At 35.7% G+C, this 27434-nt stretch overlaps 4 protein-coding genes across 4 annotated transcripts; 3 read left to right on the forward strand and 1 right to left on the reverse strand.

Moving 5' to 3' along the window:
• The first annotated feature begins 1624 nt into the window (after nt 1–1624).
• LOC139864704 (probable glucan endo-1,3-beta-glucosidase A6) lies at nt 1625–2862 on the forward strand. Its single transcript, XM_071853275.1, has 2 exons — nt 1625–1715; nt 1841–2862. Exons 1-2 carry the CDS (start codon nt 1625–1627, stop codon nt 2860–2862), a joined length of 1113 nt encoding a protein of 370 aa, XP_071709376.1.
• Nucleotides 2863–3392: 530 nt separating this feature from the next.
• LOC139863013 (protein RALF-like 32) lies at nt 3393–3786 on the forward strand. Its single transcript, XM_071851666.1, has one exon. It carries the CDS (start codon nt 3454–3456, stop codon nt 3706–3708), a length of 255 nt encoding a protein of 84 aa, XP_071707767.1. The 5' UTR covers nt 3393–3453; the 3' UTR covers nt 3709–3786.
• A 3475-nt stretch (nt 3787–7261) lies between these two features.
• On the forward strand, nt 7262–10488 carry LOC139862702 (elongation factor 1-alpha-like). The gene is made up of 3 exons (XM_071851325.1): nt 7262–7363; nt 8460–8941; nt 9440–10488. The coding sequence occupies exons 2-3, from the start codon at nt 8480–8482 to the stop codon at nt 10325–10327; spliced, it is 1350 nt and encodes a 449-aa protein (XP_071707426.1). The 5' UTR covers nt 7262–7363; nt 8460–8479; the 3' UTR covers nt 10328–10488.
• Nucleotides 10489–23229: 12741 nt separating this feature from the next.
• LOC139863061 (uncharacterized) lies at nt 23230–26974 on the reverse strand. The gene is made up of 11 exons (XM_071851706.1): nt 26884–26974; nt 26748–26795; nt 26094–26135; nt 25864–25983; nt 25623–25768; nt 25385–25532; nt 25201–25284; nt 24956–25071; nt 24771–24829; nt 23696–23786; nt 23230–23600 (listed from the first exon to the last, which is right to left on the reverse strand). The coding sequence occupies exons 1-11, from the start codon at nt 26972–26974 to the stop codon at nt 23373–23375; spliced, it is 1173 nt and encodes a 390-aa protein (XP_071707807.1). The 3' UTR covers nt 23230–23372.
• Between the last annotated feature and the right edge of the window lie 460 nt (nt 26975–27434).

Here is a 27434-nt window from a genome sequence, read left to right on the forward strand (position 1 = left end):
GACTAGGTTGCGTTGTTCGGTCGTGATTGTTCGACTACTGTACGGTTCTTACTAAGTGATTTTAAGTGCTTTTGCTAAGGTGAGTCTACAGTCCCTACTACTTTTACAGAGATGAGATAACATGCTTTTTACAAATGTTTTACATATTAGGCACGAGTAACTTAAACGATATACATATGAGTTCAGATCAGAAATCCCTTAGCTTGATTATATTAATTACTTTAAGTAAGCTCGACTTATAGGGAAGGTACCGTTAGGTTTGACAAACCTCGCCTCAACCTACGAGGTGCTTATTCGGTTGTAACTTGTACACTTGATCGGTGTATGCTTAGAAAGGGTAAAAGGAAGACGCGTAGCGCTTTAGCTATCCGCAGGGTTAAAGTTTTATAATCAAGCGCTCATGCTTATGTATAATTTTTACGATGTTTTATTTCAGAAATCTTGTGGCCTAAACTTACGAAATGCTTTACTAAACCTGTAGATTTACTCAACGTTTTTCGTTGACGTTTTGCATGTTTTTATCTCATGTCCATAGAGGTATAACTTCCGCTTTGCAGAGTTGTCATGATTGCTTGTTTGCTGCTAGCACTGGATGTTGTCCAACATGTTATCGTCATGACTCGTTTTCAGAACATATATTCGCATTGAAAATTGTCGTTTCAAATAACGTTTTTGGTTTACTTACGTTGGTCATTTATGTCAACTGTTTTTCAGATTTATTTCCTTAATAAATGACTTTATTTTGATATTTAATGCGAATACTTTTCGGAAACGTCTCATATAGAGAGCGTGACCGTTAAACTGTGAGACCGGAGTTAATACACCGTTAGTGGATTCTGACGGGATATTACAAGTACAAGGTGAAAAACGATCATGAGATAATTCAACTATAACGATCACAAGATACTTCAAGTAGATCTGTACATCAGATTAAATATTTTCACTTCAGTCTAAACATGAAAAATGTTTTCGTTTACCCGTTTACAATTTTAGTGAAAAGTTTTAGCTAACCAAATTAATACTCCGTAATTCATATGATGTGTGTAGTCGAACTGGATTTTCAATTGGTTATATGTTTAAGTTCATGATAATTATAAGATGTTAAGAAAAGTTGGTTTGTTATGTTCTTGATTTATAGAGATTTACCATCTCCGATTGACTTTGTGACACTCTATAATATCTATCAACGAACATTAGGCCCCGTTTGGCTCACGGAATCCAATGGGATTCCGGCGAAATTGGAGTTGAATTTAGACACGCGTCACGTCTAAATTCAATTCCATTTTCGCTGGAATCCCATTGGATTCTGTGAGCCAAACAGGGCCTTAGTGTATTTGGTCATGGTCTTCTATAAAACCTAACATAACCAAAAGAATTATAGAAAAGCTTTACAAGAAGATCATAATCTTGGCCTTCTTTACCTTCGTGTCTAATAAATACCCATTAACTAAATTTTCTAAGTCTTCACTCCATTTGATCCTTGAAACATCAAAATTACAGGTAGGTGAACAATCTCCACACAATCTTCACCATCATGTATAATACATAAGATGCACATATAGATTATAAACATGTAGACATATATAAATAGCTATGTCATCCAACCCTCACCATCACCATCAAGATGACCATTAGATTTTATGACATGGAAAAACACACACTTACTAAAATGACTATTATGTCCCTATCTTTCTTCTTTCTCCTTGCTAGCTCAAGTAAGTTTCTCAAAACAACAAATTTCCTTGCTAACTTGAATGCTTTCTCTATGCTACGCTAAAGGCCCTTTGATTTTATTCTACTAGTAATAGTAATTAACCTTTTTTGACTTTTCTTTATTCAGGGGCGATATCAAGCAAAATGGGAGTAAACTTTGGCCGGTTAGGAAACAACCTTCCATCGCCAAAGCGCTCGGTTGAACTCCTCCAAATCATGAAAGCGGGTCGGGTCAAACTCTATGATGCTAACGACGAAATACTCAAATTACTATCAACAACAAAAATCGAGGTCACAATCATGGTTGCTAATGATGAAATCACGCAAATGGCTAAAAATCAAGAAGTTGCAGATAAGTGGGTACATGATCACATACTAAACCATTATCCCCAAACCATGATTCGATACGTGCTTGTTGGGAACGAGGTTTTGAGTTACACGAGCACCGATCAAGATATGCAAACAATGAAAGATCTTGTACCTGCCATGACCCGACTTCGAGCCTCACTTAAAACTTTAGGAATCAACAACATTAAAGTTGGTACTCCTCTGGCTATGGACATTCTAGAATCTTCATTCCCGCCTTCAAGCGGGACGTTTAAGACCGAGATTCTTCCCGAGATCGTACCGTTACTGAACTTTTTAAGCGGGACGAAATCGCTTTTCTTTCTCGACGTTTACCCGTATTTTTCCTGGGCCGATAACCCAACAGGTATAAACCTAGATTATGCTCTATTTGAAGGGAATCAAACGTACACCGACCCAGGTAGCGGGCTAACCTACACCAACCTACTTGACCAAATGCTTGACTCGGTGTTCTTTGCTATGGCTAAATTGGGACACAATGAGGTAATGATGGCGATAGCAGAAACGGGCTGGCCACATGAAGGTGACAAGACTCAGCACGGTTCAAGTAAAGAAAATGCAGCTACGTATAACCGTAATCTTATTAAAAAGATGACCATGGTTCCACCTAAGGGTACACCGGCTCAACCAGGGGTTGTTATTCCAACTTTTATATTTTCGTTGTATGACGAAAATGAAAAAAGTGGGCCAGGATTCGAAAGACACTGGGGATTGTTAAATCCTAATGGAAGCCGATGTTATGAGGTGGACCTGAGTGGGAAAGCATACAAGACCTCATATTAACTCTAACGAAACGATTATGTTCTTTTTTTTTTTTTTCTTCTTCTTTTTTTTAACAGCAGTTTGGGATCACCCAGGGGTATGTTTAGCCATGTTATTCGAGAACCACAGATATAATGTAATGATAGTATACAGTTAGACTCATATATATTACTCCAAAGATCTTACCCTAAGTTCCAAATACTTACAAATCAAATCAACACATGTAGTAAGGTAAAAATCAAGGATTTTTTTTTCCAGGTACTGATTTCATGCTAAGGGAAAAACACAAACAATGATTCAAAGGTCTAAAAACATATAAATAATTAAATTTCTAATGGTACACCTAGCAAGGTCCCATGTTACATTAAAAGAATATATTCAAGTTAAAAGATAAAACATTAAAACCTCCTGCCTAATTCCATTAGACACAATGTATGAACACTATGTTAGGTGAAGTGCTCCTACCTTTATAGTGTGGCATCCACTTGCAACCTTTTATATAATGGTGGTGCTTTGAAAGTGAGAAAAAAAGAACAGCAGAAACAACCAATGGAATCAAAGTGTAATATCAAACTTCTTTTTCTCCATTTGGGTCTCATTTTACTGATCATTATGTCGGATGCAACTGCAACACCGCCATCAAACGGGTCGTTAGAAGATTTATTGAACGAAGTGTTAGAATCAGAGATTACAAGAAGGTTTTTGCAGGATAAAAAGTATATATCAGAGGGGGCATTAAAGAGAGATCAGCCTGCGTGTGATGGTGGTGGTAAAGGTGAAGCTTATACGAAATCTGGTAGTTGTACACCTCCTTCATCTAATCCGTACAATAGAGGTTGTACAAAGTACTATCGGTGTGAACGTTGAAAGATAATTTGAGTTGTTGATGCATCATAATGATGATTTAGTAGTTTATGATTCAAAAGTTTTGTTTGAATTTGGTTCTGGATGATTCATGATTGTTCTTTATTTTACTCGGAAAACTTGTCTCTTGTATAATAAAGCAATGTTGAACTTACCTATATGCTTGTTTCTACTTTCTACTAGAGGTGGCAAAATAGGTGGGTCAGGTTTCGGATCAAACGGGTCTACAGTCAGAACAGGTAGGCAGAGTGCAGATTAGAATGTGCCGACTGCCGAGCCTGTTTTCCTCTCCCAAGAACACCTTTCTACCCATTTTAAAGTTTATAGCTAATGCACTTGTTGAATATGATAAAAATTTACTTTACTACACTAACAATAGAAACATTATTAATAATAAAGCAATTTTGGCAGCTATACACTTGAACATCCAACAGGTGATTTTCAAATGTCAGTCCTATTTGACTCATTTCCTTCCAACCAAATCTTTTAGAATAACTAATTTGGCCCATTGGATGTAAAACGCAATACAAATCAAGTATCGAACCATTTAAAAGTATATTGGTTGAAACTGCACCTTCCAGTTTCAACATGCCACCAATTAATAAATTAAAATATCGATTTCCAATAAACTAACATTCGAATTTCTAAATACGAATCATATAAACTCGAAATATTCACAAAATCAACATTTGTACAACTCAAATAAACACAGGTACATGTAAATGGATGAATGGTTCTATAAAGTAAAAAAAAATACGGAGTATAAAAAAATACGGAGTATAAAAAAATAAAAATTTATAGATGCACTAAATCAGCATGTATGACTTAAGAATAGATGCAGAAGTCAAAAAATGAAATGAAGGTATGAAACCATAATGCACCTTCTTTAGAAGTTGATAAAGTGCAGCAAGGGTTGAAATCGAGTAAACAGTCTCAGCCATGAGAATGATCATCAGTCTGTAAGTTGGTGAATATATGATGTACTTCACTCCAATCTCCAGAAAAGAAACGCACTTATGCATCAGTATCTAGTGATTCAGACATTACAGGAAAATTTGCAACAATTTTGGGAATCGAGAGACACTGTAAGACCTCAGATTTGAACACAAGGAGGTGGAGGTGGAGGTGGAATTGAAGTGCAGCGGAGGTTTTTTGAAGGTGAATCATCAAAAAAAAAAGAAAACCCTAATTGGGTTTGGTCATCATCTGTACATTGAGGGAAACAGGCAGAACGAATTCTGGTTGATTTGCCGTCACTTGATACACACATTTTTTGTTTTTTTTTTTTTTGTTTTTTTTTTTTTCCGGAGTTCAATTGAATAGAAAGTGTTACCACGCACCACTTTTTTTTTTTTTTTTTTTATCCATGTACACCTAATTACATATTTTACCTTTAATTATATATAATAATGACCCAATTTTGGGCGGGGTTTGAGCCAAAACGACCAATATCGGCGCAGCTAATAGTATATAAGATAAATAAATAATAATATAAGTTCAACCCTCTAGGAGCATAACTGTAAGTTTATAAGACAAAAGTGTACATATATCAAAAAGTGGTATGTGAGAATCACCTCCCGTGAACTAAAATAAATCAAATCAATTTTTAATTAGTTTTTATTTGATTTAATATTTATTTTATTAAAAGAATAGAAGAATATGTTTACTGCAACATTTTTTCACCTGGGGCGAATTTTTTTTTTAAACCATAGCAACATTTAAGGATGTTTTTGAGCAAAATACGGAGGTTTTTGAGCAAAATACGAACGTTTTGAGGAAAATATGGAAGCTTTAGGGGCAAAATATGGAGACTTCTTGACAAAAAAAAAATCCACCAGGAGCAAAATTAAAAAATTCAAAATTTTTCGCTGAAAGTTGCAAATTTACTAGGAGCAAAATTAAAAAATTCAAATTTTTCACGTGAAAGAAAAATAACATAATTAATTTTTTACATATTTAGAGAAAATGATAAAGAGAAAATTATCCGTATTAATCTTTTCACTTTTTTCTATTTTCTCATTTAAACACATAAAAACACAAAAACAATATTAATATCTTTACGATTCTTTCGTTTTCTTTCTAAATAAAAATTCTGAAACATAGTGTTGAACACGGTGAATAATGTTTATATGCAAAATATAACTATTAATAATTAAATTTCTTATTATCAATTTAATCAATTTCTTTTTATTTATTAATCACTATTTATAAGAGAATTTGTTTGAGGATTTTCATATAGATAGATGGGTTAAGGCCTAAGGGGCAAGGTTGCAAAATTCATTATTCGGGAATTAATCAGTCGGAACTTTCGAAAGAGTTTTCGACAATTAATCGGCAATTAGTCGAATTGTATTTTATACATTTAATTATTAAATTTCAAAAGTTAGATATCAAAATATAAAAAAAAAAAACCATAAACATAAACTCAAACTTTAAAATAATTGTCTAAAAATGGTTCAATTTGTTCAAAAATTTTAAAATTTTAAATTAAATTCATATTAAAGTATTGACCATTCGGGCTTTAATTGATGTTAATTATCAAATCCATCCATTGACATTGCCTAATTACTTAAATGAATTTTAAAAAATTTAAACGGATAGCTTTTAAAAATGAGTAATAAAAGATTAACTAGATACTAATTGGGTTTTCTACAAGTTAATGAAAATGAAGTATGTATATGAAAAAAATGAAAACAAGGCAAATAAAACCCTAGCCCAAAGGCAGATTATCTAAGGGGTAATTGTTCAAAATAAACTTTTTTTTTAAGACTTCAAACAAAATACATTTTTTTTAAAAAATTGTCTTTTTACACCATTCGGTAGACGGATTTCCGTCTACCACCTTTATCTGTCGTCTACTACCATTTTTACAAAGTAGTCGACAGTGAGATAAAGGTGGTAGACAGCGAGAACAAAGCAGTAGACAGACATTTACAAAGTAGTCGACCGTCTACTGCCTTGTTGTTGCTGTCTACTGCCTTGTTGTTGCTGTAGACAGGCACTAACAAGGCAGTAGACAGCAACAACAATGCAGTAGACAGTAACAACAAGGCAGTAGACAGTCGACTACTTTGTAAATGTCTGTCTACTGCTTTGTTCTCGCTGTCTACTAACCCTGCCAGTAGACGGGAATTCGTCTACCACCTTTATCTCATCGTCGACTACTTTGTAAAAATGGTAGTAGACGACAGATAAAGGTGGTAGACGGAAGACACTAACAAGGCAGTAGACAGCAAGAACAAGGCAGTAGACAGCAACAACAAGGCAGTAGACGGTCGACTACTTTGTAAATGTCTGTCTACTGCTTTGTTCTCGCTGTCTACTAACCCTGCCAGTAGACGGGAATTCGTCTACCACCTTTATCTCACCGTCGACTACTTTGTAAAAATGGTAGTAGACGACAGATAAAGGTGGTAGACGAAAATCCGTCTACCGAATGGTGTAAAAAGACAATTTTTTAAAAAAAAGTGTATTTTGTTTGAAGCAAAAAAAAAAAAAAAAAAAACAAAAAAAAAAAAAAAAAAGTGTATTTTGAACAATTTCCCTATGCTAATATAAGCCCTAGCCCAAAGGCACTTTGTAGTCCATTCTTTTTCTTCTATCGCTCTCCTGAAAGCCGGCAGAGTCACACACTCGCACTCCAGATTCTTTTGCAAAGGTATTCGCTATTCCTTCGTCTACTAGTGTTCATTCTTTATTTTGAATCGATCAAATCTGTATCATATGTGTTTATGTACGTTTATATCTATATTAGTTTATATGATTGATTGATTGTGTATGTTCACAATCGTTTGATTTTACATATTCTAGAAGCGATCGGATTATCTACTAAAGTCAGATCATGTTTATACCTACTGTTTGCAATAATTTTTAGCTGTTTATCTTCCGTGTTTGTGATTATGCTATACGCTCTGATTAATAAAATTATTTCGTTTACGAATATACGGCAGATTAACAGACTGATTTATTCCGTGTTATATGTGTTGTGTAATTTTGTATCTATGCTACGGTGTATGTTTGTTTATTTTCTTTTTAATTATATAAATCGATTGATCAGATTATGTTTTCAGATTAGATGAATGTTTACATGTACAGCGTTTAATAATATTGATTTGCTATGAGTTGTTTTAATATAATAAAATGATAAATTGATCATAATATTATAATTGATTCGAATTTCAGATGAATAAACAGACTGTTTTAGTCAGTTTTTGTTTCTCAATGTTTTTATTCAGAATTATTAATTGAAATTTTTACTTTGTTTATCATATACTGTTCTCTGCCACATCTAGTCATATATACTTGTAGCTAATTATGGCGTATCAGTCAATATTTGCCAGTGAATACTTCTAAACCTATGCGATGCATATGATAGAATAGTATCATGTTTTTGGCCCTGGTTTTATTTGTTTCATTTCGACTTTCATGTAGAGTTCGAAACAGCTTTTGTGATATTGTAAATAAACAAAATTTTGTTGCACAATGTTAAGAAGTTCAAGCTATTTAAGACTCTTATTGTTGCTCTGCATCGACTTAAAAAGCAAAATGGTTTAGTGTCTATTGTTATGTGTTGTCTTTTCTTATTTTGTGGTTTCTATTCTTGTATGTGAGACTGGATCATTTGGTTATCCTTTTTTGGTGCTATTCTTTGTTATTTGTTATGGAATGTTTTATGATCCTTTATTTTTATTCATTATACAACTTCACAACGTGCTTAATGAATTTACTGATTATATTTGCAACTGTTTTGCCAGGTTATAATTAAGATCTGAGAATGGGTAAGGAAAAAGTTCACATTAGTATTGTCGTCATCGGACATGTTGACTCTGGAAAGTCAACCACAACTGGTCACTTAATCTACAAGCTTGGAGGAATCGACAAGCGTGTGATCGAACGGTTTGAGAAGGAAGCAGCTGAGATGAACAAACGATCATTCAAATACGCATGGGTGCTTGACAAACTTAAGGCTGAACGTGAACGTGGTATTACTATTGACATTGCGTTGTGGAAGTTTGAAACAACTAAGTATTACTGTACCGTTATCGATGCACCTGGACATCGTGATTTCATTAAGAACATGATTACTGGTACCTCGCAAGCTGATTGTGCTGTTTTGATTATTGACTCGACTACTGGTGGTTTTGAGGCTGGTATCTCTAAAGATGGTCAGACCCGTGAACATGCTCTTCTTGCTTTTACCCTTGGCGTGAAACAAATGATTTGCTGCTGTAACAAGGTAAAAATTTAGTTACCTTGTTAGCATTTTTTACTGTTTACTTTGATTTTGGACCTAAATGAGTAATATTTGCTACCTGTCAGGTGGGTTGGATTTTTTGTTTAGACATAATTACGCAGACAGTCCCTGTGGTTTTGCATAGATAATGCGCTCAGTCCCTAAACTATTATTCTTAAGGTCTGTATGAGCCAAAAAAAAAAAAAAAAAATTCATTTGATTAATAAAATTTTGTTGTTGTTAAAAAAGGACTGTATGCGTAAAATGTGCAAACTACGGGGACTGCCCACGCAAGAAATAAAGATTATGGACTGAGTGTGTAATCTTTGCCAACCACAGGGACTATCCGTTTAATTATGTCTTTTGTTTACTATGTGTAGTTTTTTTTGTACTTGTTCAAGTTTGACATATAATTTGATATTGAAAATTTGTTATTGGGTGCATGTTGACAAATAATTCAAAATGTTGTGATTATTTTTTTTTTTATTTCTATTTGTGTAGATGGATGCAACTACCCCCAAGTACTCAAAGGCTCGTTATGAAGAAATTGTTAAGGAAGTATCTTCATACTTAAAGAAGGTTGGATACAACCCCGAAAAAATTGCGTTTGTGCCCATCTCTGGTTTTGAAGGAGACAACATGATTGAAAGGTCAACAAACCTTGACTGGTACAAGGGCCCCACTTTACTCGAAGCTCTCGACAATATCAACGAGCCCAAGAGACCATCAGACAAGCCACTTCGTCTCCCACTTCAAGATGTTTACAAGATTGGAGGTATTGGAACTGTGCCCGTGGGTCGGGTCGAAACCGGTGTCATCAAACCCGGTATGGTCGTCACTTTCGGACCATCTGGTTTGACCACTGAAGTCAAATCTGTTGAGATGCACCACGAAGCTTTAACCGAAGCTTTACCCGGTGACAATGTTGGTTTCAATGTGAAAAATGTTGCAGTAAAGGATCTTAAACGTGGTTATGTTGCATCCAACTCTAAAGATGATCCGGCTAAGGGTGCAGCCAGTTTCACTTCTCAGGTTATCATCATGAACCACCCGGGTCAGATTGGAAACGGTTATGCACCAGTTCTTGACTGTCATACGTCTCACATTGCTGTTAAGTTTGGTGAGATTTTGACCAAGATTGATAGACGATCGGGAAAGGAACTTGAGAAGGAGCCTAAGTTTTTGAAGAATGGTGATGCGGGGATGGTTAAGATGCTTCCGACTAAGCCTATGGTTGTGGAGACTTTTGCTGAGTACCCACCGCTTGGTCGGTTTGCGGTTAGGGACATGCGTCAGACGGTTGCAGTCGGGGTTATCAAGAGTGTGGACAAGAAGGACCCAACTGGAGCTAAGGTGACCAAGGCTGCAGTCAAGAAGGGTGCCAAGTGAAAGACTGCTTTGTTTGTTTATGTTATCTTTATTGACTATTTTTATTATCTTTATTATTACTTTTTGTTTTGGATAAGTTTTGATGTTTTGTGTGGGAAATTGCATTGTGGTAAGTAATTACAATTGGGTGATAGTATTACATGCTTGATGCCAAGTTAAAATATTTCTGTTAGATTTTTTAGTAGATAATGTACAGATCACGGACAATTTTGTTGTCTTGAAAGATGTTTGCCAGAGGTGCATTCCCACGTGTGTTGGGAAGTGGCATTAGGTTTCGGGATTGTGTGGAGCAAGTCGTTCGAGATAGTCCCATAGATCTATTGGACTATTGAATCAATGCGCGACTAGTGATCATGATCAGTTTCGACCGGAACTTTAGATGATTTGGTCGCGGTGGCAGAAATTGTGCTCAAGATCTTGATAAGCTAGACAATGATTCTTACAATTCCGCCAAGAAGAGTAGTGTCCTTTTTTCAGCTTAAGGGTAATTGGAACTAGATTGCGAATGTTGTTCATGGTTAGTGCTGGATGAAGGTGTTTTGCGTCGGCCATGGTTATGTGATAGTAGAAGATGAAAACGATTAGAAACAAAGTCAGGCCTAGGCGCAAAAAACACCTTATACAAAGTCGGACCTAGGTACAAAAAACACCTTAAACAAAACATCAAAAAATCTAAACATGACTAAACTAAAACAACTATAAAACCAAAAAATACTGCCAAAACGCTAACCTGAAAACTAGCAACTAAAAAAAGACATGGCGATGTCTAGGACATTTCTACTACTTCAATGAGCAAAACATATTAAATTCCGAACTCGAAATAATCTTTTTCTCATATTTACATTTCAGATTAATTAACTTTCCCAAAAACTTTAGGTGTGTTTCTTTACCTCTTAATTGAATTGTTCAACGTTGAAGTATGCACCATTTAAGTATTTAGAGCTTTTGTTTCTGACATTTGAATAACATATGATGCTGAATGGTTCAACATTCGATGCTGAACCATTCAGAGTTGACACACTTTCTTAACCATTAAGCACCTAACTTTTGTAATATCTTTCTCAACTCATATCAAGAAAACACTTAACAAGTACTCAGTATATTGAATTTTTAATTTATGTAGCACGTTAATAAATGATTTTTTCACAATTCATATCATTTACTTATTTAGTATGATTATCAGACAACTTATATTTATTCAGAGCCAAATTTATTTAAAGATTTTACATCATTTATATTATGAACCATTATTATTATGTGTTAAATTATCTAGTTTTATGAACGTAAGCCTAACCCACCCTTATTTCTTATTCTCAACCTTTTTTGATCCCCAGGGACCTACAGTATCCGAATCACTTGGGACCCGCTTGCAGAAGGAATAAATAGGAGGACACTCTTTCTCATTTGAAAATTGCGTTCATCAGTTTTGTCTCTAACCTACGGCCGAAACACGCACACATAGTACACCAAAACTCCCGTATTCCAACCAAATCAGCTTGTTATCTTCTAATCATACATGTCTAAGACTCGTAAGGTACGCATTAACGCTTACTTACTTTACAACTTGCATATACATGATTTTTTTGTGATTATTACATTGTTTTTTGCAAGTTTCAAGGTGTGGGGGTATTGTTTTTGTTACTTTAACCGATTATATGCTTTTGTTAATTCCGTAATTTCCATGTTTACTTGCGAATTGTTCATGATTTGGGAAATTAGGGTTAATGAATTTTCGGATAAGTTGTGTAATTTATTGTTAGACACGAAATCTACTTGGTACCTGCGCTAGGTATGGCTTCTAATTGATGGTTTAATCGTTTCAATAGTTATGTTCGGTAGTCATGTGTTCAAGTGATCATGGGTGGAACCTTAAATCTAATCTAATAAGTATCAACACTTGTTTAATAAGTGAAGTATTTTTACATCCTTTTTGTAAGTTCAGTCATGAGTTCTTAGATTCTTTTATTCCAACACTTACATATCCTCCGGTTGCAGAGATCCAAGAAGAAACGAACCTCCAAATCTAACACCACTAAGAAGTTAGTCAAGCCCGAGCCACCAAGCATTGCCGCTCAAATGATTCCCGGATCCATCCACCCCCATTTGCAATTTGCTTTCGATTTACCTCACTCTAACGAATATAGTCAGAGGTTAATTGGGCTGCTTGAGAAACCGTTTGATGCGCCATGGGTTGTGGACTGGTATCCTTTGGAAGAAGCTGGGCTAGACGTGGAATTAAAGCCCATGTTGAGACAACAGTACTCACCAGATCGAATAAAAACTTATTATTATCACGATTGGGAAGCGTTAATTAACAAGGATCTGCCTATTTATCAAGAACTTTGTTGGGAGTTTCATTCGACTTATTTTTTAAATGAAAATCCTAAAAGCATTAATCATAAGGACTTCATGAGATTTAGATTGGGTGGCGTGGACCGACACATGTCGTTGGATGATTTCACGAGGTGCTTAAAAATCTACTCACCCGAACAAATGGGTGAGGACCACTTTAGAGATTACATTTGGTCGGGTGCTCGGGTTTCCTCTATGAATGAGGATTTGAATGTAAATAAAATTTGGAAAAAGTTTAGCTCTGTGTCCTCTTGGTCTCCCGGTCCTGTCTCGTATTTATATATGAATGATATTGAAGATCGTTTGATCCACTTGTTTTTGACCCGTGTTTTTTTTCACCGAAACGAGAACACGGAGAAGGTCTCCTTGTCCGACATATGGTACCTTCAACACATTACCTCCAAAACTCATATCAACAGTCCTTATTATACTAGCTCCAACGGTCATGTCAACATTCCTTATTGTGTGGCCTACTATTTGAAACATTGGGCCATTGGTGTCCATCCAAACAGCCCGATTTGTGGGGGGCATTTCGTCACATTAATAGCTGATTACTTGGGTTTGAAATGTGAGGGGATCAAAGAGGTAACCTTGAAGACGAATACAATATGTTATGTATTGTATCAGGAAGCAAAAGCTATTGAGGTGTTGGGTGGCAAAATTTACCCTTCATCGGGAATAAGTCCCGCCAAAGTGCCTAGACAACAACCCGAAGACGAACAACATGAGGAGATTATGTATTATTTGGATAGAATTATGAAGCGCCAGTTGATTCTGAAAGAGACTGTAATGGAAATGATTGAGAAGCTTCAATTGGACCAGGATAAGACAATAAGGGCATATCATGATGAGTTATCTTCGTTATTAGATTCTGTTGAGTTGCAATTGAGTAGTTTCGATTCGAAAATTGAACCACAAACACGGTTAGGTAAAGAACACGACCAACGGCGCAAACATCAGCGGATGATGCAACAAATTTTGGATAAGATGGTGAAACGGCACATGCAGCAGGAAGAGAGATTAACGGCTATGATTGAGGAGGTCCAATTGGGCCCGGAAGATTGTGAAGCCCAAGTGGGTGAGCCCAAACCAGAGTCAGGTAAAGAACAAGTTGAATGGAGCACAGAGTCGATGATGTGTCATATGATGGCTACGATTGTGCAGCAGGAAGAGAATATGATGGGGATGATTGAGGAACTTCGGTTGCAACAGAAAGAGACTCTAAAGGCACATCACGCAGAGTTATCTTCTAAACTAGCTGGTGTTTTGTTGCAACTGAGTAGTTTTGATTCTATTTGCTGAGAACAAATTTCAGATATTTCATAAATAGTAGTGATTTCTGAAGTAAAAAGAAGAGAAAAGATAAATAATTTTATACAATCCATATATAGTATTAGTCTCAGTATTAAAAGAAACTGACTAAATAATACTAACAGATGATTTAATACTCTTTTGTTTCTTGATCATTACATTTTTATTTTTATTTAGTATAATAATAATAATCATTATATAGTCATAGATTCGGATCTCATCAGTTTGGGTTGTTCGGTTACATGTTATGCTTTCTTTGAGAGAAGGTTACTTATGGCACATTGTGACACTGTTCTTGCGTTTTGGATCTGATCAGAGATTTCTAGACCCGCTTCCCTTTTCCCTCAATGTACGTCGCTAATTCGTTTCGTCGCGCTTTATTTCCGTGGTGCTGTAGTTCTACTTTTGGTTCCGGCTAGTGGGTTTCAAGGCTGCTTTATCCATTAGTCAGTTTCTTTCACTAGGGGCGTTGTTCAAGTTTTGGCCGGGTTTGGTCACCAGGTTTGGTTTCCGATGGTTTTACACGAGACTGTTTGCAGCTTTGTAGTTTGTCTAGATGTAGTTACGGTGACTACTATGTTCGGTTGCGGTTTGCAGTGGCTATTGACGTTGAGTGCAATCAGTTTTTGGTTGTTTCGAGATTTTGAAGATGTTTCAGAGCCGTTTTAGACATGGCCACTTTGTTAGGGGAGTTTCAATTGTATTTTCACAAGCTTGTTTGCAATAAGTTCCTCTTTGTACAAATGATCGAGTTATTGGCGATGATCCGTACACAACTAATGTTATCTATACACAACCAAATATGCTTTAAAGGGCTGTACTGTACAACATCAGAAAGCATGTTTGGTTGTGTATGGATAAAAAATGGTTGTGTACCGATCAATCCCCGTGACTCCGTGAGGTATAATAGGATTTAGCTCCAATAGATGAGTCAAATAAATTATAGGATCTATTTTGTCGTCGTAGGATTTGAATGTCTTGTAACACATAGGGGTCCTTGTGGGTACGACTTTTTTTGCGCGACGTACAAGTCGGTGAAGCACAAAGTTGGGTACTATTCACCAATAGTACCCCAACTTTGTGGTTTAGTATATACTAGTGTTCGGCGGGCGCGCGTGGCCGCGCCGTTTTATAGACATTTTTGGGCAATGTGACTGAGTCATTGTTGGCGAAAGTGTATGAAAAATTGTAGGGAAAAAGAAGGGGGAAAAAGTGTTCGTCATTTTGTTTTTCTGAAAAAAATTAGTTAAAAAAAAACGGGACAACGTCCTTATGTAGTCCTTTGGTAAAATTTGTAGGGGGAATGAGAGGGACAATTTAAATTTTTTTTTTTTTACTGTAGATGAATCGTGCAGTACTCCTTGTGGGTACAACTTCCCCTACGCAACGTACAAGTCATTAAAGCGCAAAAAGTGTCGCTATCAGTGAATCGTGAGTGAATAGTAGGCAAATATGTCAATTTGTATATAGAATAATAATAATAATACTGTAATAGATAATTTTATTTTATTTAACTCATGTTTTTCGGGAAAAAGTTATAGTCATAAAAACTAAAATAATTGTTAAAAGCTTAAAATTCATGTAGATACACCAAAACATCCAATGCTAGCATCTAATTGCACCCACTCCATTATTTTAAGGTTAGGCCAACATTAGATCATGAGTTGTTGACTTGTAGGTATTTGAGCAATGTTGACGAATTGTCGTGGGTGTTTGAGCAATGTTGACGAGTTGTCGTGGGTGTTTGAGCAATGTTGAAGAGTTCGAGGTTGTCAATTTCGAATCTTTAAGTGGGAGATTGTTAGAAATTGTGAAGTGTTGAATAATAATGAACAAAAATCGGCATAATTTGGAAACTAGTTGATGTGTATATTTTTAAAAAGTTTTTGTGTTTAATTAGGAAACTAATTGATGTGTATATTCCGAATCTTCAAGTGAATGATTTTGTTGAATGTTTGGTCAAAGAAAACTTTCATCAAAATTTGTTTTGTTGATACAATAGTTTTTTATGAAACTTCCAACAAACCACTAGCAGCTACTCGCTATATAAAGATTATTACATATTACGACGCTGAAAATTGAAGCAATTTGAGCTCCTTGGATGACCTTAACATTGTCATCTGTACTTTCCTTTCTGGAAAATGCACTATGAATGTGTTAGTTACAGGCTGAAAACAATAAAACACATATTATGATCACTTACAAAATGAATGTGAACAACGAACGAAATAAAAAGAAAGGTATCATAATACAGAATCAGAAATATATGTTGAAGAAGTTGCTAATCAGATTCCAGATTTGTAACAATCAATAGTTCGACCATAACTTTTTTTTATCGAACTCAGGTTCTAACAGGGATGTGTTCCAGCATTGTTCGAACCTAGTGCACGAGATCGTAGTTTTATGTTCGGTTAGCAAAGTGTTTATAACCCGTAAACTAGGTTCAAAGAAGGGCTTGTTCGAATCTTGTTCGACCTATGATGTATTTTAACAAATTTTTTGAAAACCTGTAATTTGTCCCAAAACTTTGTAAAAAATGTATTAGTGAAATCTAGTATAGGTCCAAAGGATGACTTTATTTTATTGGGCCAAAGAACATTTTTATTATGGGCTGGTGCATATCAACTATCAACTATCAACTATTTATATTAAATATATTAACCTTAATTTGAAACACGCACATAGCAGTTTGTCTCTAACCTACGGCCATAACACACATTAATCAAAAACTCACGTATTCCAACCAAATTAACCCCCTTTCTCCTAATTAAACATGTCTAAGACGCATAAGGTATGTTAATGTTCACTTACTATACCAACTTACATATTACATGATTTTTGTGATGTTTAAATTGGTTTTTGCAAGTTCTAAGGTGTAGGGGTGCTTGTTTTTTGTTTCTTAAACCGATTATATGCTGAATAATTCTTCTTCATTTTGTTGATTCCATAATTTCCATGTTTGATTGCGAATTGTTCATGATTGTGGGAATTAGGGTTTATGCATTATGGGTTAAATTGTGTAAATTGTTGTTTTAGACGAAATTCACTTGTTACTTGTGCTAGATAGGCTTCTAATTGATGGTTTAATCGGTTCAGCAGCTATGTTCAGTAGCTTAAGTGATCATGGCTGGAACGTTACATTTAATAAGTATCTATTATTCTATGTATTCATTGTAGTTAGGATAAATGTATCATGTTATGTTACCTTGATGCTACTTGATATATCCTATTATTATTGTTAAGATTATTACTATTAATTATTAAATTATTAATTATTATTATGCATGCAACTTGATTATGCGCCACTTGAATCCATTGATTACATGATCTACTTACTTGGGTTTAATTGGGTTATTGCAACACCTACATATCCACCGGTTGGTTGCAGAGATCCAAGAAGAAACGAACCTCCACATCTAACACCACTAAGAAGTTAGTCAAGCCCGCTCAATTAATTCCCGCATCCATCCACCCCCATTTACGATTTGCCTCCAATTTACCTCATTTTAATAAATATCGTAAGAGGTTAATTGGGCTGCTTGGGAAACCGTTTGAAGCGCCCTGGGTTGTGGAATGGGACCCTTTGGAAGAAGATGTACTATCGATGAAGTTAAAGCACCATTTAAGACAAGAGTATTCACCAGATGGAAGTAACACTTGTTATTATCGAGATTGGGAAGAGTTAATTAAAAAGGATGTCCCTATTTATCAGGAACTTTGTTGGGAGTTTCATTCGACTTATTTTTTAAAACAAAATCCAGAAAACATTAATGATAAGGACTTCATGAGATTCAGATTGGGTGGCGTGGATCAAAACATGTCTTTGATGGATTTTACTAAGTGCTTAAAAATCTACTCACCCGAACAAATTGGTAAGCAGCATTTTAACGATTACATTTGGTCGGGTGCTCGGGTTTCCGCTATAAATGAGGGGGATTTTAATGCTGACAAAGTTTGGCAAGGGTTTAGCTCCTCTGGGTCATCTTGGTCCCCCGGTCGTGTCTCTCATTTAGATATATATAGTGTTAGTCACCGTTTGATCCACCTGGTTTTGACCCTTAATATAACTCATCGGACGGAGGAAACGGAGAAAGTCACCTTGTCTGACCTTTGGTTCTTGAAAAACATTAACATTGGGCCCCGAACTTATATCAACATTCCTTATTGTGTGGCCTACTACCTGAAACATTGGGCCACTGGTGTCCATCCCAATAGACCAATTTGTGGGGGGCATTTTGTCACTTTAATAGCTGATTACTTGGGAGTGAAAACTATTGCGGTTGAGGGGATCAAAGAGCTAACTTTGAAGAGGCGTTTTATTAGTTATAGCGAGTATTTCGAAGCAAAAGTTATTTCAAAGTCACACAAAGAAGAAGAACCCGAAAAAGAGAAACCGGCCCAAGGGAAGACCGTATTTGAAGTTATGACTTGGATGGATGAGATCCAATTGCAGCAGGAAGAGAATGTAAGGGAAAGGATTAAGAAGCTCGGATTACACCAGGAACAAACTTTAAATGCAGATCTCATTAAGTTATCTGAGCGAATTGAGAATTTGTCTAAAAAAGTAGTTGAAATTGAGAAATTGTCCCAAAAACTATGATAAAATTTGACTTTATGAGGTCAACTTAGAATTTAGTTCTTGATTTCTATCTACTATCTAGTTAAAATAGTCAAGATAAACTTTTCAAATCTCTTAATGATTTAGCTATGATGTGATATTCAATCATGAAACTTATTATTCAAGTTTAATAATTCGACACATTTACCTATTTCATGGGGAAATTACATTTTTCAATTGGAAGTCTTTCAAGATGGTAGATCAGTAGTTTATGACACTGAAGATTTTTTAAGTTTATTTTTTATTTTTTAATTTAAGTCAGCTAGCTTATAAGCAGAAAGCTATATACAACAACAACAACAACAAAACCCAATACCGCAATGAGTGGTGTATGTGGGAGGTGAGATGTAGACAATCCTTTCCCTATCCGAGAATAAAGACAAGTCATTTCTCCACCCATAGTGAAAATACTCTCAAGAGTAGAGAAAGTCATCTCTCTCTTTATTCGACGGATAAAGAGATGGCTTCCGAGAGGACCTCCAGCCTTTAAGTAGGAAAAAGTTTTAAAAAAAATAATACTAAAATTAAAATAATAATAGACGTCATGAAAATGGTAGAATCAAATTTCCATGGGTTTTAAATCCTGCCTGGAATTTAATTTTTTTTTAACAGCGAATAGGATCACCCGAGGGGGACTTTACCACCCGTTGCGATCATCTCCCGTTTCGACTATGCCGATGCAACGATAATAACTCCGCCCTCATCGCTGTCCGGGAGGAAACCTTGAAACCGATCCAAGGGCACGGCCAAGTAAAAAAACCCCACCCCTTTACCCCCTCAAACGATATGGAAAAGGTTTCATGGGTGGATACTTCATGGCAGGGATGAAATTGTGTTTTTTAATATGTAGCCAATGAGGGTCGAACTCCTGACCTCCCCTAAGGCTAGAATGTATGTAATCAAATGTGAATGGTGTAAGATGGTAGAATGAATGTAATGTGTGAATGGTGTAATCCATCCTTTGTTGAGGTTTGTATGCAAACAGTTATGTTGGCTAGAATTTTAAGTTTTAGTGAATTTTGGTTTTAACCAAAGCGAAATCGAATTCAAATTCGATTTTCGGTTCCATTTTTAGTTTTGATTTCAAAAGTTTCAAAACCAAGAAACTGAAACGAATAACCCGGAAAATCAAAAACCGAACTGAACAGATGAATACCCTTACTAAGAGTTTTCATTAACATGTTTTAAACCATTGTTTTTTTGGACATCAGTTAGTTAGTTAGGATCAACAAGGGCACTTAACCTCCCACGCAATCATCTCCTGCATGGGCGACCAATTCCATACGGGTCATGGACGGTAAAACCTCTCCCCTTTATCCTCCAACGCGATGTGGGAAAGGTGCCATGAGTGGTACTTCGTGGTAGAGATGAAATTGTGGGTTAATATGTAGCCAACGAGGGTTGAACTTCTGACAATCTCCAGACTACCAACCGCCGGACCACATCACAACTTCATTGTACAATCCAATAACCGCCAAGTTGTTGATAACCGTTTTGTATAATAGTTTAAAGTATGTTAGCAACTCTTAGAATTTTAGTTATCAAAATTATCGTTGTCAAACACGTGTGTTATATCCGTGGCACGCGCTCTCGGAGAAGGCAATATATAAATAGGGCAGTTTCCCCTAATTTGAAAACCCAACCAACTCTTTTCTCGATTAACCTTACGGCCGAAAGACACACACATATATATTACACCAAAACTCACGTACTTTGTTATCTTCTAATTATAATTAAACATGCCTAAGGTACACATTATCACTTACTTTGCAACTTGCATATTACATGATTTTTGTGATGAATAATTCGGGTTGTGAAAGTTCGAACTGTGGAGGTGGCTGTTTTTGTTTCATTTAACTGATTTTACTATCAATAACTGTTATTTATGTTGTTTATTCCTTAATTTCCATGTTTACCTATTCATTAATACAGTAACTGTTTATTCTATAATTTCCATCTTGTTGGAATTGGTATTGTATGTAGTAGACCTGATTTCTTAGACTAAAGTTACAAGTTGTACCTATTCTTTACTTTTAGGTTAGTGCTATTTTCTTGCTCATCGTTGGTAGCATCAATGTGTGAATTGTTAGGATATTAGGACTCAAACAACGCTAGTAATTCTACAAAACTACTAGCCGAGTAGTGATTCTATCAAGATCACTCAAACCCACTTAATGAACGAAAGATAATAAATGCGTAAATGTAAGAACGACACAAGATATAACGTGGTTATATGCAATCGGTGTGATTGCTTTAGTCCACGGACCAACTAGAGAGTGTTTATTACTGAGAATCTGTATGTGGTGTGTTACAATTGCATACAATGAGTTCTATATATAGGAGAAAACAAGAACACCATGACAACTAGCTAGGAATCTTCATCATGACAAGTAATCATCTTGTTTACCAACTAGCCATGCTTTCCACCTTGTAATGGCATGATCACAGCCCTAATTTTAGGTGTAAAGTGATTAACTTTGCACCTAAAGTGAAAGGAGGCCAAAGCATGCTCGGATGTAAAGGTTGCAACTTGCCAAATTGCTGACAGAGAGGCGATGCGCCGCATCTGAGAGGTGATGCGCCGCATCCCTTCAATTCCACGTTCCAGATTCATGTACCAGCACTCGATGCGCCGCATCGAGATGGTGATGCGCCGCATCTGACCCCTGATGCGCCATATCAGCTCAATGCTCCGCATCAATAAATCTCGGACAATTTTGCTCGATGAATGCGCCGCATCCATGTCAAGATGCGCCGCATTTGACTGCTTCACGCTTCCCGAAATCTGCAAAATCCGTGCAAGTGTTGGAACAGTTTTTTTTTTTTTTTTTTTTTTCTCGTTTTGTATAAATGTCTCCATAATCTAACATGAATATGTGAATAAAATACAACAGAAATTTCGTCATTTGTATTGCTTATCAAAACTGTTTATTATGACCTCTACTTGAATACAATTGGAAAGCGTTGTAACTGATTACAATATCTGATTGGTTAAATTAGGTTATTGCTAACACTTAAATATCCACCTGTTGCTTGCAGAGGTCCAAGAAGAAACGAACCTCCACATCTAACACCGCTGAGGAGTTAGTCAAGCCCAAACCACCAAGCATTGCAGCTCAAATGATTCCCGAATCCATCCACCCCATTTTGCGGTTTGCCTCCGATTTACCTCACTCTAATGAATATCGTCAGAGGTTAATTGGGCTGCTTGAGAAACCGTTTGACGAGCCCTGGGTTGTGGACTGGGATACTTTGGACGAAGTTGGGCTAGACATGGATTTAAAGCGCATGTTGAGACAACAGTACTCCCCAGATCGAAAAAGAACTTATAATTATCAGGAATTGGAAGAGTTGCTTTATAAGCGTGAGCCTGTTTATCAGCATAGACTATGCTGTGAATTTCATTCGACCTATTTTTTAAAAGAAAAACCGGAAAGCATGAAGGATAAGGACTTCATGAGATTTCGATTAGGTGGCGTGGACCGACATATGTCTTTGAATGATTTTACGAAGTGCTTGAAAATCTACTTAACGAAACAAATGGATGAGGACCACTTTAGCGATTACATCTAGTCGGGTCCTCGGGTTTCCGCTATGAACGAGGCAGATTTTAATGCAAACGAAGTTTGGCAAGAGTTTAGCTCCGGGTCCACTTGGTCCCCTGGCGGTGTCTCGCATTTAGATATAGATGATATCAAGTTGCGTTTGATCCGCTTGTTTTTGGCCCATACTATATTTCAGCGAAAGGAGAACACGGAGAAGGTCTCCTTGTTCGACCTTTGGTGCCTGCAACACATTAGGTCAAAGACTCATGTCAACATTCCTTATTGTGTGGCTTACTATTTGAAACATTTGGCCGTTGGTGTCCATCCAAACAGTCCGATTTGTGGGGGGCATTTCGTCACCTTAATAGCCGAACACTTGGGGGTGAAATGTGATGAAAATGAGGGGATCAAAAAGCTAACCTTGAAGACGCGTTTCTTTAGTTATAGTGAGTATCGCAAAGCGAAAGTTGTATCTGATCTATATCAAGATGAACCCGATAAAGAGATATTTGAAATTTTAAATTGTATGGACAAGTTTCAATTGCAGAAGGAAGAGACTTTAAAGGAAGGGATTGAGATGGTTCGATTGCACCATGTACGGACTGTAAGTGCAGATCTCCGTAAGTTATCTGAGCAAATAACTGAAATTAAGGAGAAATTGTTCAAAAAAATATAGCTTAAATTGAGAAATTGTCCCCCCAAAAAAAATAGCTGCAGTGTTCATTTGTTTATTATTTTTAAATTGAGAAATTTATATTGCTGTGCACCCTTGCCCGATTCACCAAGGAATATTTTGATTGATTTTGGCGGATCGTGTTCGTGAACAGCACCATACAATAGTGACAACTTACACCTTTTTATCATAGCGAAATCGATGAGTCATGTAAAGGTGATATTTTGATCAATATAGAGTAATTACGTCGTCATATTTGCATTTCGCATTCTCGTTTGAGGTTTTATGAAGCTTCCACTCGCAATTTTTTTTTTTTTCTTTTTTTTTTTTTTTTTGAGCGAAAAACGAAGGTTAGCTTAGCGGAAAGCACAAATTATGGGAGGAAGAGAAGTAGAAAGTGAAACTGCAAATTTAAATTGCAAACTTGGTATGCAATAATGATACAACTATTTCATACTGTTAAAATATGTATTAGTGTGTTTCTTACAAAATTGATAGCACACAGCACACTCAAGTTATTGCAATTCTCAATTTAGTAATTGGTCATTAACGGAATTCATTGATCTCAAAGACTCGAGCAGTTGCGTCAAGGGAAACAGACACTAGATGGGTCCCATCAGACGAGATGGCTAAAGACTGAATGGCATCCGTGTGCCCTGTGAACGTCTTAACACAGTCTCCAGAAAGACTATCCCATATCCTCACTTTGCCATCTACACAACCTGTAGCCACGAACCGAGTTGCACCTAGCCATGACAGACACGTCACGCCTTCCTGATAAAATATTACAAAAAAATTGCAATGTTAACGTGTCACAAACGCATAATGCAGGTCGAGTTTCATATGATGAAATTTAGGAAGAGATGTACGTCGTGATCGCATGTGCAACGGGCCAAAGAGTGTTGTAGATCCCATATGATAAGTTTATGATCCATGCTTCCTGTTGCTGCCCAAGGAGCGCTGCAATATTAATTAAGGCAAAGAGTGTGATGTTAATCATCTTTATTAATAATTGCATTAATTAGTGAAAAGATTAATCTTGCTCATATTTCAGAGGTCAAAATGGACATTTTACTGTGGGTTGATCTCAAACACTTATACCCGTCGGGAGGTGATCCTCACACACCACTTTTTTATCCATGTACACTTTTGTTCATAAACTCACAATGATACCCCTGGATTAATCTAGGGAGTTAAACTTATATTATTATTCTAAGTATAATAATTAAAGGTATAATAGGTAATTAGGTGTACATGGATCAAAAAGTGGTGTGTGAGGATTAACTCCCATATCGAAATAATCGAATTGAATATTAATGTAGAACCTTAGAACTATTTGTTTTATGATCTAAATTTTAATGAAAATATACAGAAGGTTTTATCCATTAAAAATACACATTACATGACTTTTGAATTTCAACATGTTTGACCAAGGTTACAAAATCGCTATTTGGAGATTCCTCGGTCAGGACTTTTAAGGGAGTAATCGGCAACTCGGGGAGTATTCAGATTGGACTTTTTATACATTTGAATAATAAATTTCAAATTTATCTGTAAATATATAATAAAACTATAAACATACGCATAAATTTTAACATAATTGTCTTAGATATATATAGATAATTTTCATTTGTCCAAAAACACTAAAATTCTAATATGAATGCGTATTAAAATGTTGAGCAATACTAACTTTGACTAAATCCGAGTTTGACCAACTAAATCCAATTTTGACCCATTGACCGATGTTGACCAATTAATTACTCGAATTTTGTAAAATCAGATCGGCCAGTTCCTAAAAATGAGAAAGACATGAATACAGGAGTTCTACAACAATGTGTTTGTCCCATTCCATCCATTGCCTCGATATCCCAACTTATCAATTTCACATGTTTGACCTGATAAAGAAAAAGATAATACTAACAAAAATAATAACAGAAAAAATACCTAGTTGAGAGCCCGATACATTCGACTGAATCTGTATGCGAAGTTAAGGAAGTGACAACCTGTGTTGAAAGAAAACATAATTACAATGTCAAAAGGCCGACTGCAGAAAAAGCTACATAGTTATTAAATAGAGCAACAATATTAATGGAAAAAGGCAAGAAAGAACATAATGAACTTATTCAAACCTTCCCGGTTGCAATATTCACGACGTGAACAGAACCGTCTTTTGAGCCGCTCAGAACAAGAGATGAGTCAGCGGTTATCGTCAAACATGTCAGCCCTTCGGAGTGATAATAATGACCTTAACACAATAATCACATTTAATACAGTCAAAACTTCCCGTTTTCTATTTTCCAATGCACTTTTTTTTTTTAAATTTACCTTATTTTATTGGGCTTATGCACACAAATTAATACAACCAAATACATACCATTAACAACATGAATGTTCTCCCCGGTTCTTGGGTTCCATATCCTCAAACTTGCATCATCAGAACCAGTACAAATTATTTTACCTACACACACACACACACACACACACACACAAAAACAAAAACACTATCAAAACAACTTTTTCAAGAAAAACATAATCTTAGAAAGAAAAAAAACCAATACCGTCAGGTGTAAAATCCCCGCAAGTAATGGTACTAGCATGACCCGCGAATGTATTAAGGTACGCATTCATGTCAGCATTCCACATCCAAACAGTAGAATCCTCTGAACCAGCTAAAACTAGGTGTCCTCGCGGATGCCATTTAACCCACTAAATAATCACATGAAATTAGTTCACATTATACGTCTTAAGAGAAAAAATAATAATTTAAAAACGTAATTTAAAAATATATTTTTTTACCTCAATGCCGGCTCCAGGTCCATCAAGTGTACATTTAAGGTTTCCTAGAGATATGTCCCACACTTGAATGACCCCATCAAAACCTCCAGATGCAACCAATTGACCATCTGAACTGAAGGCCACACATGATACAGAATCCTTATGACCTACATAATAAATCGTTAGCGTCATGTGCAGAATGAAAAAAAATAAAAAAATAAAAAAAATAAAAAATTGGCTACCAAATTGAATAGCTGTATACCATGTAATTCAAAAGCCCAATCTCCTTGATTAATCTTCCATAAAAACCCTTTATCATCCCCTGCACCGGTTGCCACCAACGTGGTATCAGTTGGACTGCATGCAACCGTGTATACTTCACCTATAACCAAGATATGGATAATACAGTTAGAAATATTTTTTTGTATTTATGTTTATTTATTTATAGCAATAATAACACATATCAAACAATTGGCTAGAATAACATAATACCAGTATGGCCAGTGAATATGTGCAATGAATCGTCAGCTTCATCTGAAACCAACAAATGAAGCAAATAGAAAAACAGACTGATAGAAAATAAGGGCGCGTTTGGCGAAACTAGCGTCGGAGTTTATTGCTGGAGCTTATCACTTATTATAAGTTTTTGGCCAAAGTAGCTAGAGCTAGAAGCTTATAGCCTTAAACTGGCTAAAATGGAAAATAAAATATACATTAAATAATTCTTAGCGGTAATTATGTAATTTCTCATTTCATAAGCTAGGAGCTCATTTTTAAAAGCTAGATCAACAAACTTATACTTTTAAAACTTAAACAATGGCACAATGGTACAATGGTACTAGTTTGAGCTTATATAAGGAAGGTTATACTCACACACCTGTTTTTGATCCATACACAATTTTTACCATTTAATTTAATTTACAATTATATCCTTAAGTTAATCTAGGGAGTTGAACCTCCATTACTGTAAGTAAGGACATAATAGTAAATTTGGTGTGTATGGATCAAAAATTGGTGTGTGAGTATCATTTCACGGATGGAAAAAATAAGCTGAACCTTTGATAAGCTACCATAAGCATGTCACCTAAACCAACAGAAAGAAATTCAAAAAATAAAAAAGCTGAAATTATGAAAGTCTTAACAAACCAAAAGTTTCTTGATCAGAATCCGCATCATCGTCTGCATCAGGGAGATCTAAAGCAACAATGGAAACAAGTTATTCATAATATGTGGACGTTGTTGTCCGCATAACTACATATTCAAGGACTGCAAATAAAGGTACCTTCTTCGTCTACATTAATTTCTTCGACAATATCTTCTTCATCTAGAAATATCTCACCGTGGTCTTCGCCATCGTCCACGGAAGTACTCATGATCCCTCCTTAAAATTTCAACAAATGGGGTGATACACAAAAATAAATAAATAAATAAATAAATAAAGTTCAAAACAACACCACAAATCAGATTAAGATATAATAAATTAGCTAAGAAACAAACTAAAATTAAAACTTTAATCTCAAGAATCAAAATAGAAAACTAATTGAATTGCAAGTTTTAAGCTTTGTATCTACTCATCGAGTCATTTGACAGTCAACAATAACCTTTTTTATACCATGTAACTTAGGCAATTCAATTCATAATTAAGAGTGATGATGATAATTATATGTAAATACCATCCAAAAAAAATAGTAACAGAAAAAAGAAATTATTTTGAGAGTATCAGAAATCCTTGGTACCTTGTTCAATGTTAAAGATATAACAATCTGATGCTGTTCGAATGAAACAGTGGTAGAGGTATTATAACGTTGTTGTTGAAGTCGAAATCAAGATTTG

The sequence above is a fragment of the Rutidosis leptorrhynchoides genome, chromosome 8, assembly GCF_046630445.1.
Source record: "Rutidosis leptorrhynchoides isolate AG116_Rl617_1_P2 chromosome 8, CSIRO_AGI_Rlap_v1, whole genome shotgun sequence".
Lineage (NCBI taxonomy): Eukaryota > Viridiplantae > Streptophyta > Magnoliopsida > Asterales > Asteraceae > Rutidosis > Rutidosis leptorrhynchoides.

Bases quoted from the DNA above. Each gene is read 5' to 3' on its own strand.
- LOC139863061 (XM_071851706.1), bottom strand. From the start codon at position 26,974: ATGAGTACTTCCGTGGACGATGGCGAAGACCACGGTGAGATATTTCTA. The intron at 26,796-26,883 runs GTACCTTTATTT...TTGTTGCTTTAG, and splicing joins AATTAATGTAGACGAAGAAG to ATCTCCCTGATGCAGACGAT. The intron at 26,136-26,747 runs GTTTGTTAAGAC...TGTTGGTTTCAG, and splicing joins TTCTGATCAAGAAACTTTTG to ATGAAGCTGACGATTCATTG.
- LOC139864704 (XM_071853275.1), top strand. From the start codon at position 1,625: ATGACCATTAGATTTTATGACATGGAAAAACACACACTTACTAAAATG. The intron at 1,716-1,840 runs GTAAGTTTCTCA...TTCTTTATTCAG, and splicing joins CTTTCTCCTTGCTAGCTCAA to GGGCGATATCAAGCAAAATG.
- LOC139863013 (XM_071851666.1), top strand. From the start codon at position 3,454: ATGTCGGATGCAACTGCAACACCGCCATCAAACGGGTCGTTAGAAGAT.
- LOC139862702 (XM_071851325.1), top strand. From the start codon at position 8,480: ATGGGTAAGGAAAAAGTTCACATTAGTATTGTCGTCATCGGACATGTT. The intron at 8,942-9,439 runs GTAAAAATTTAG...CTATTTGTGTAG, and splicing joins TGATTTGCTGCTGTAACAAG to ATGGATGCAACTACCCCCAA.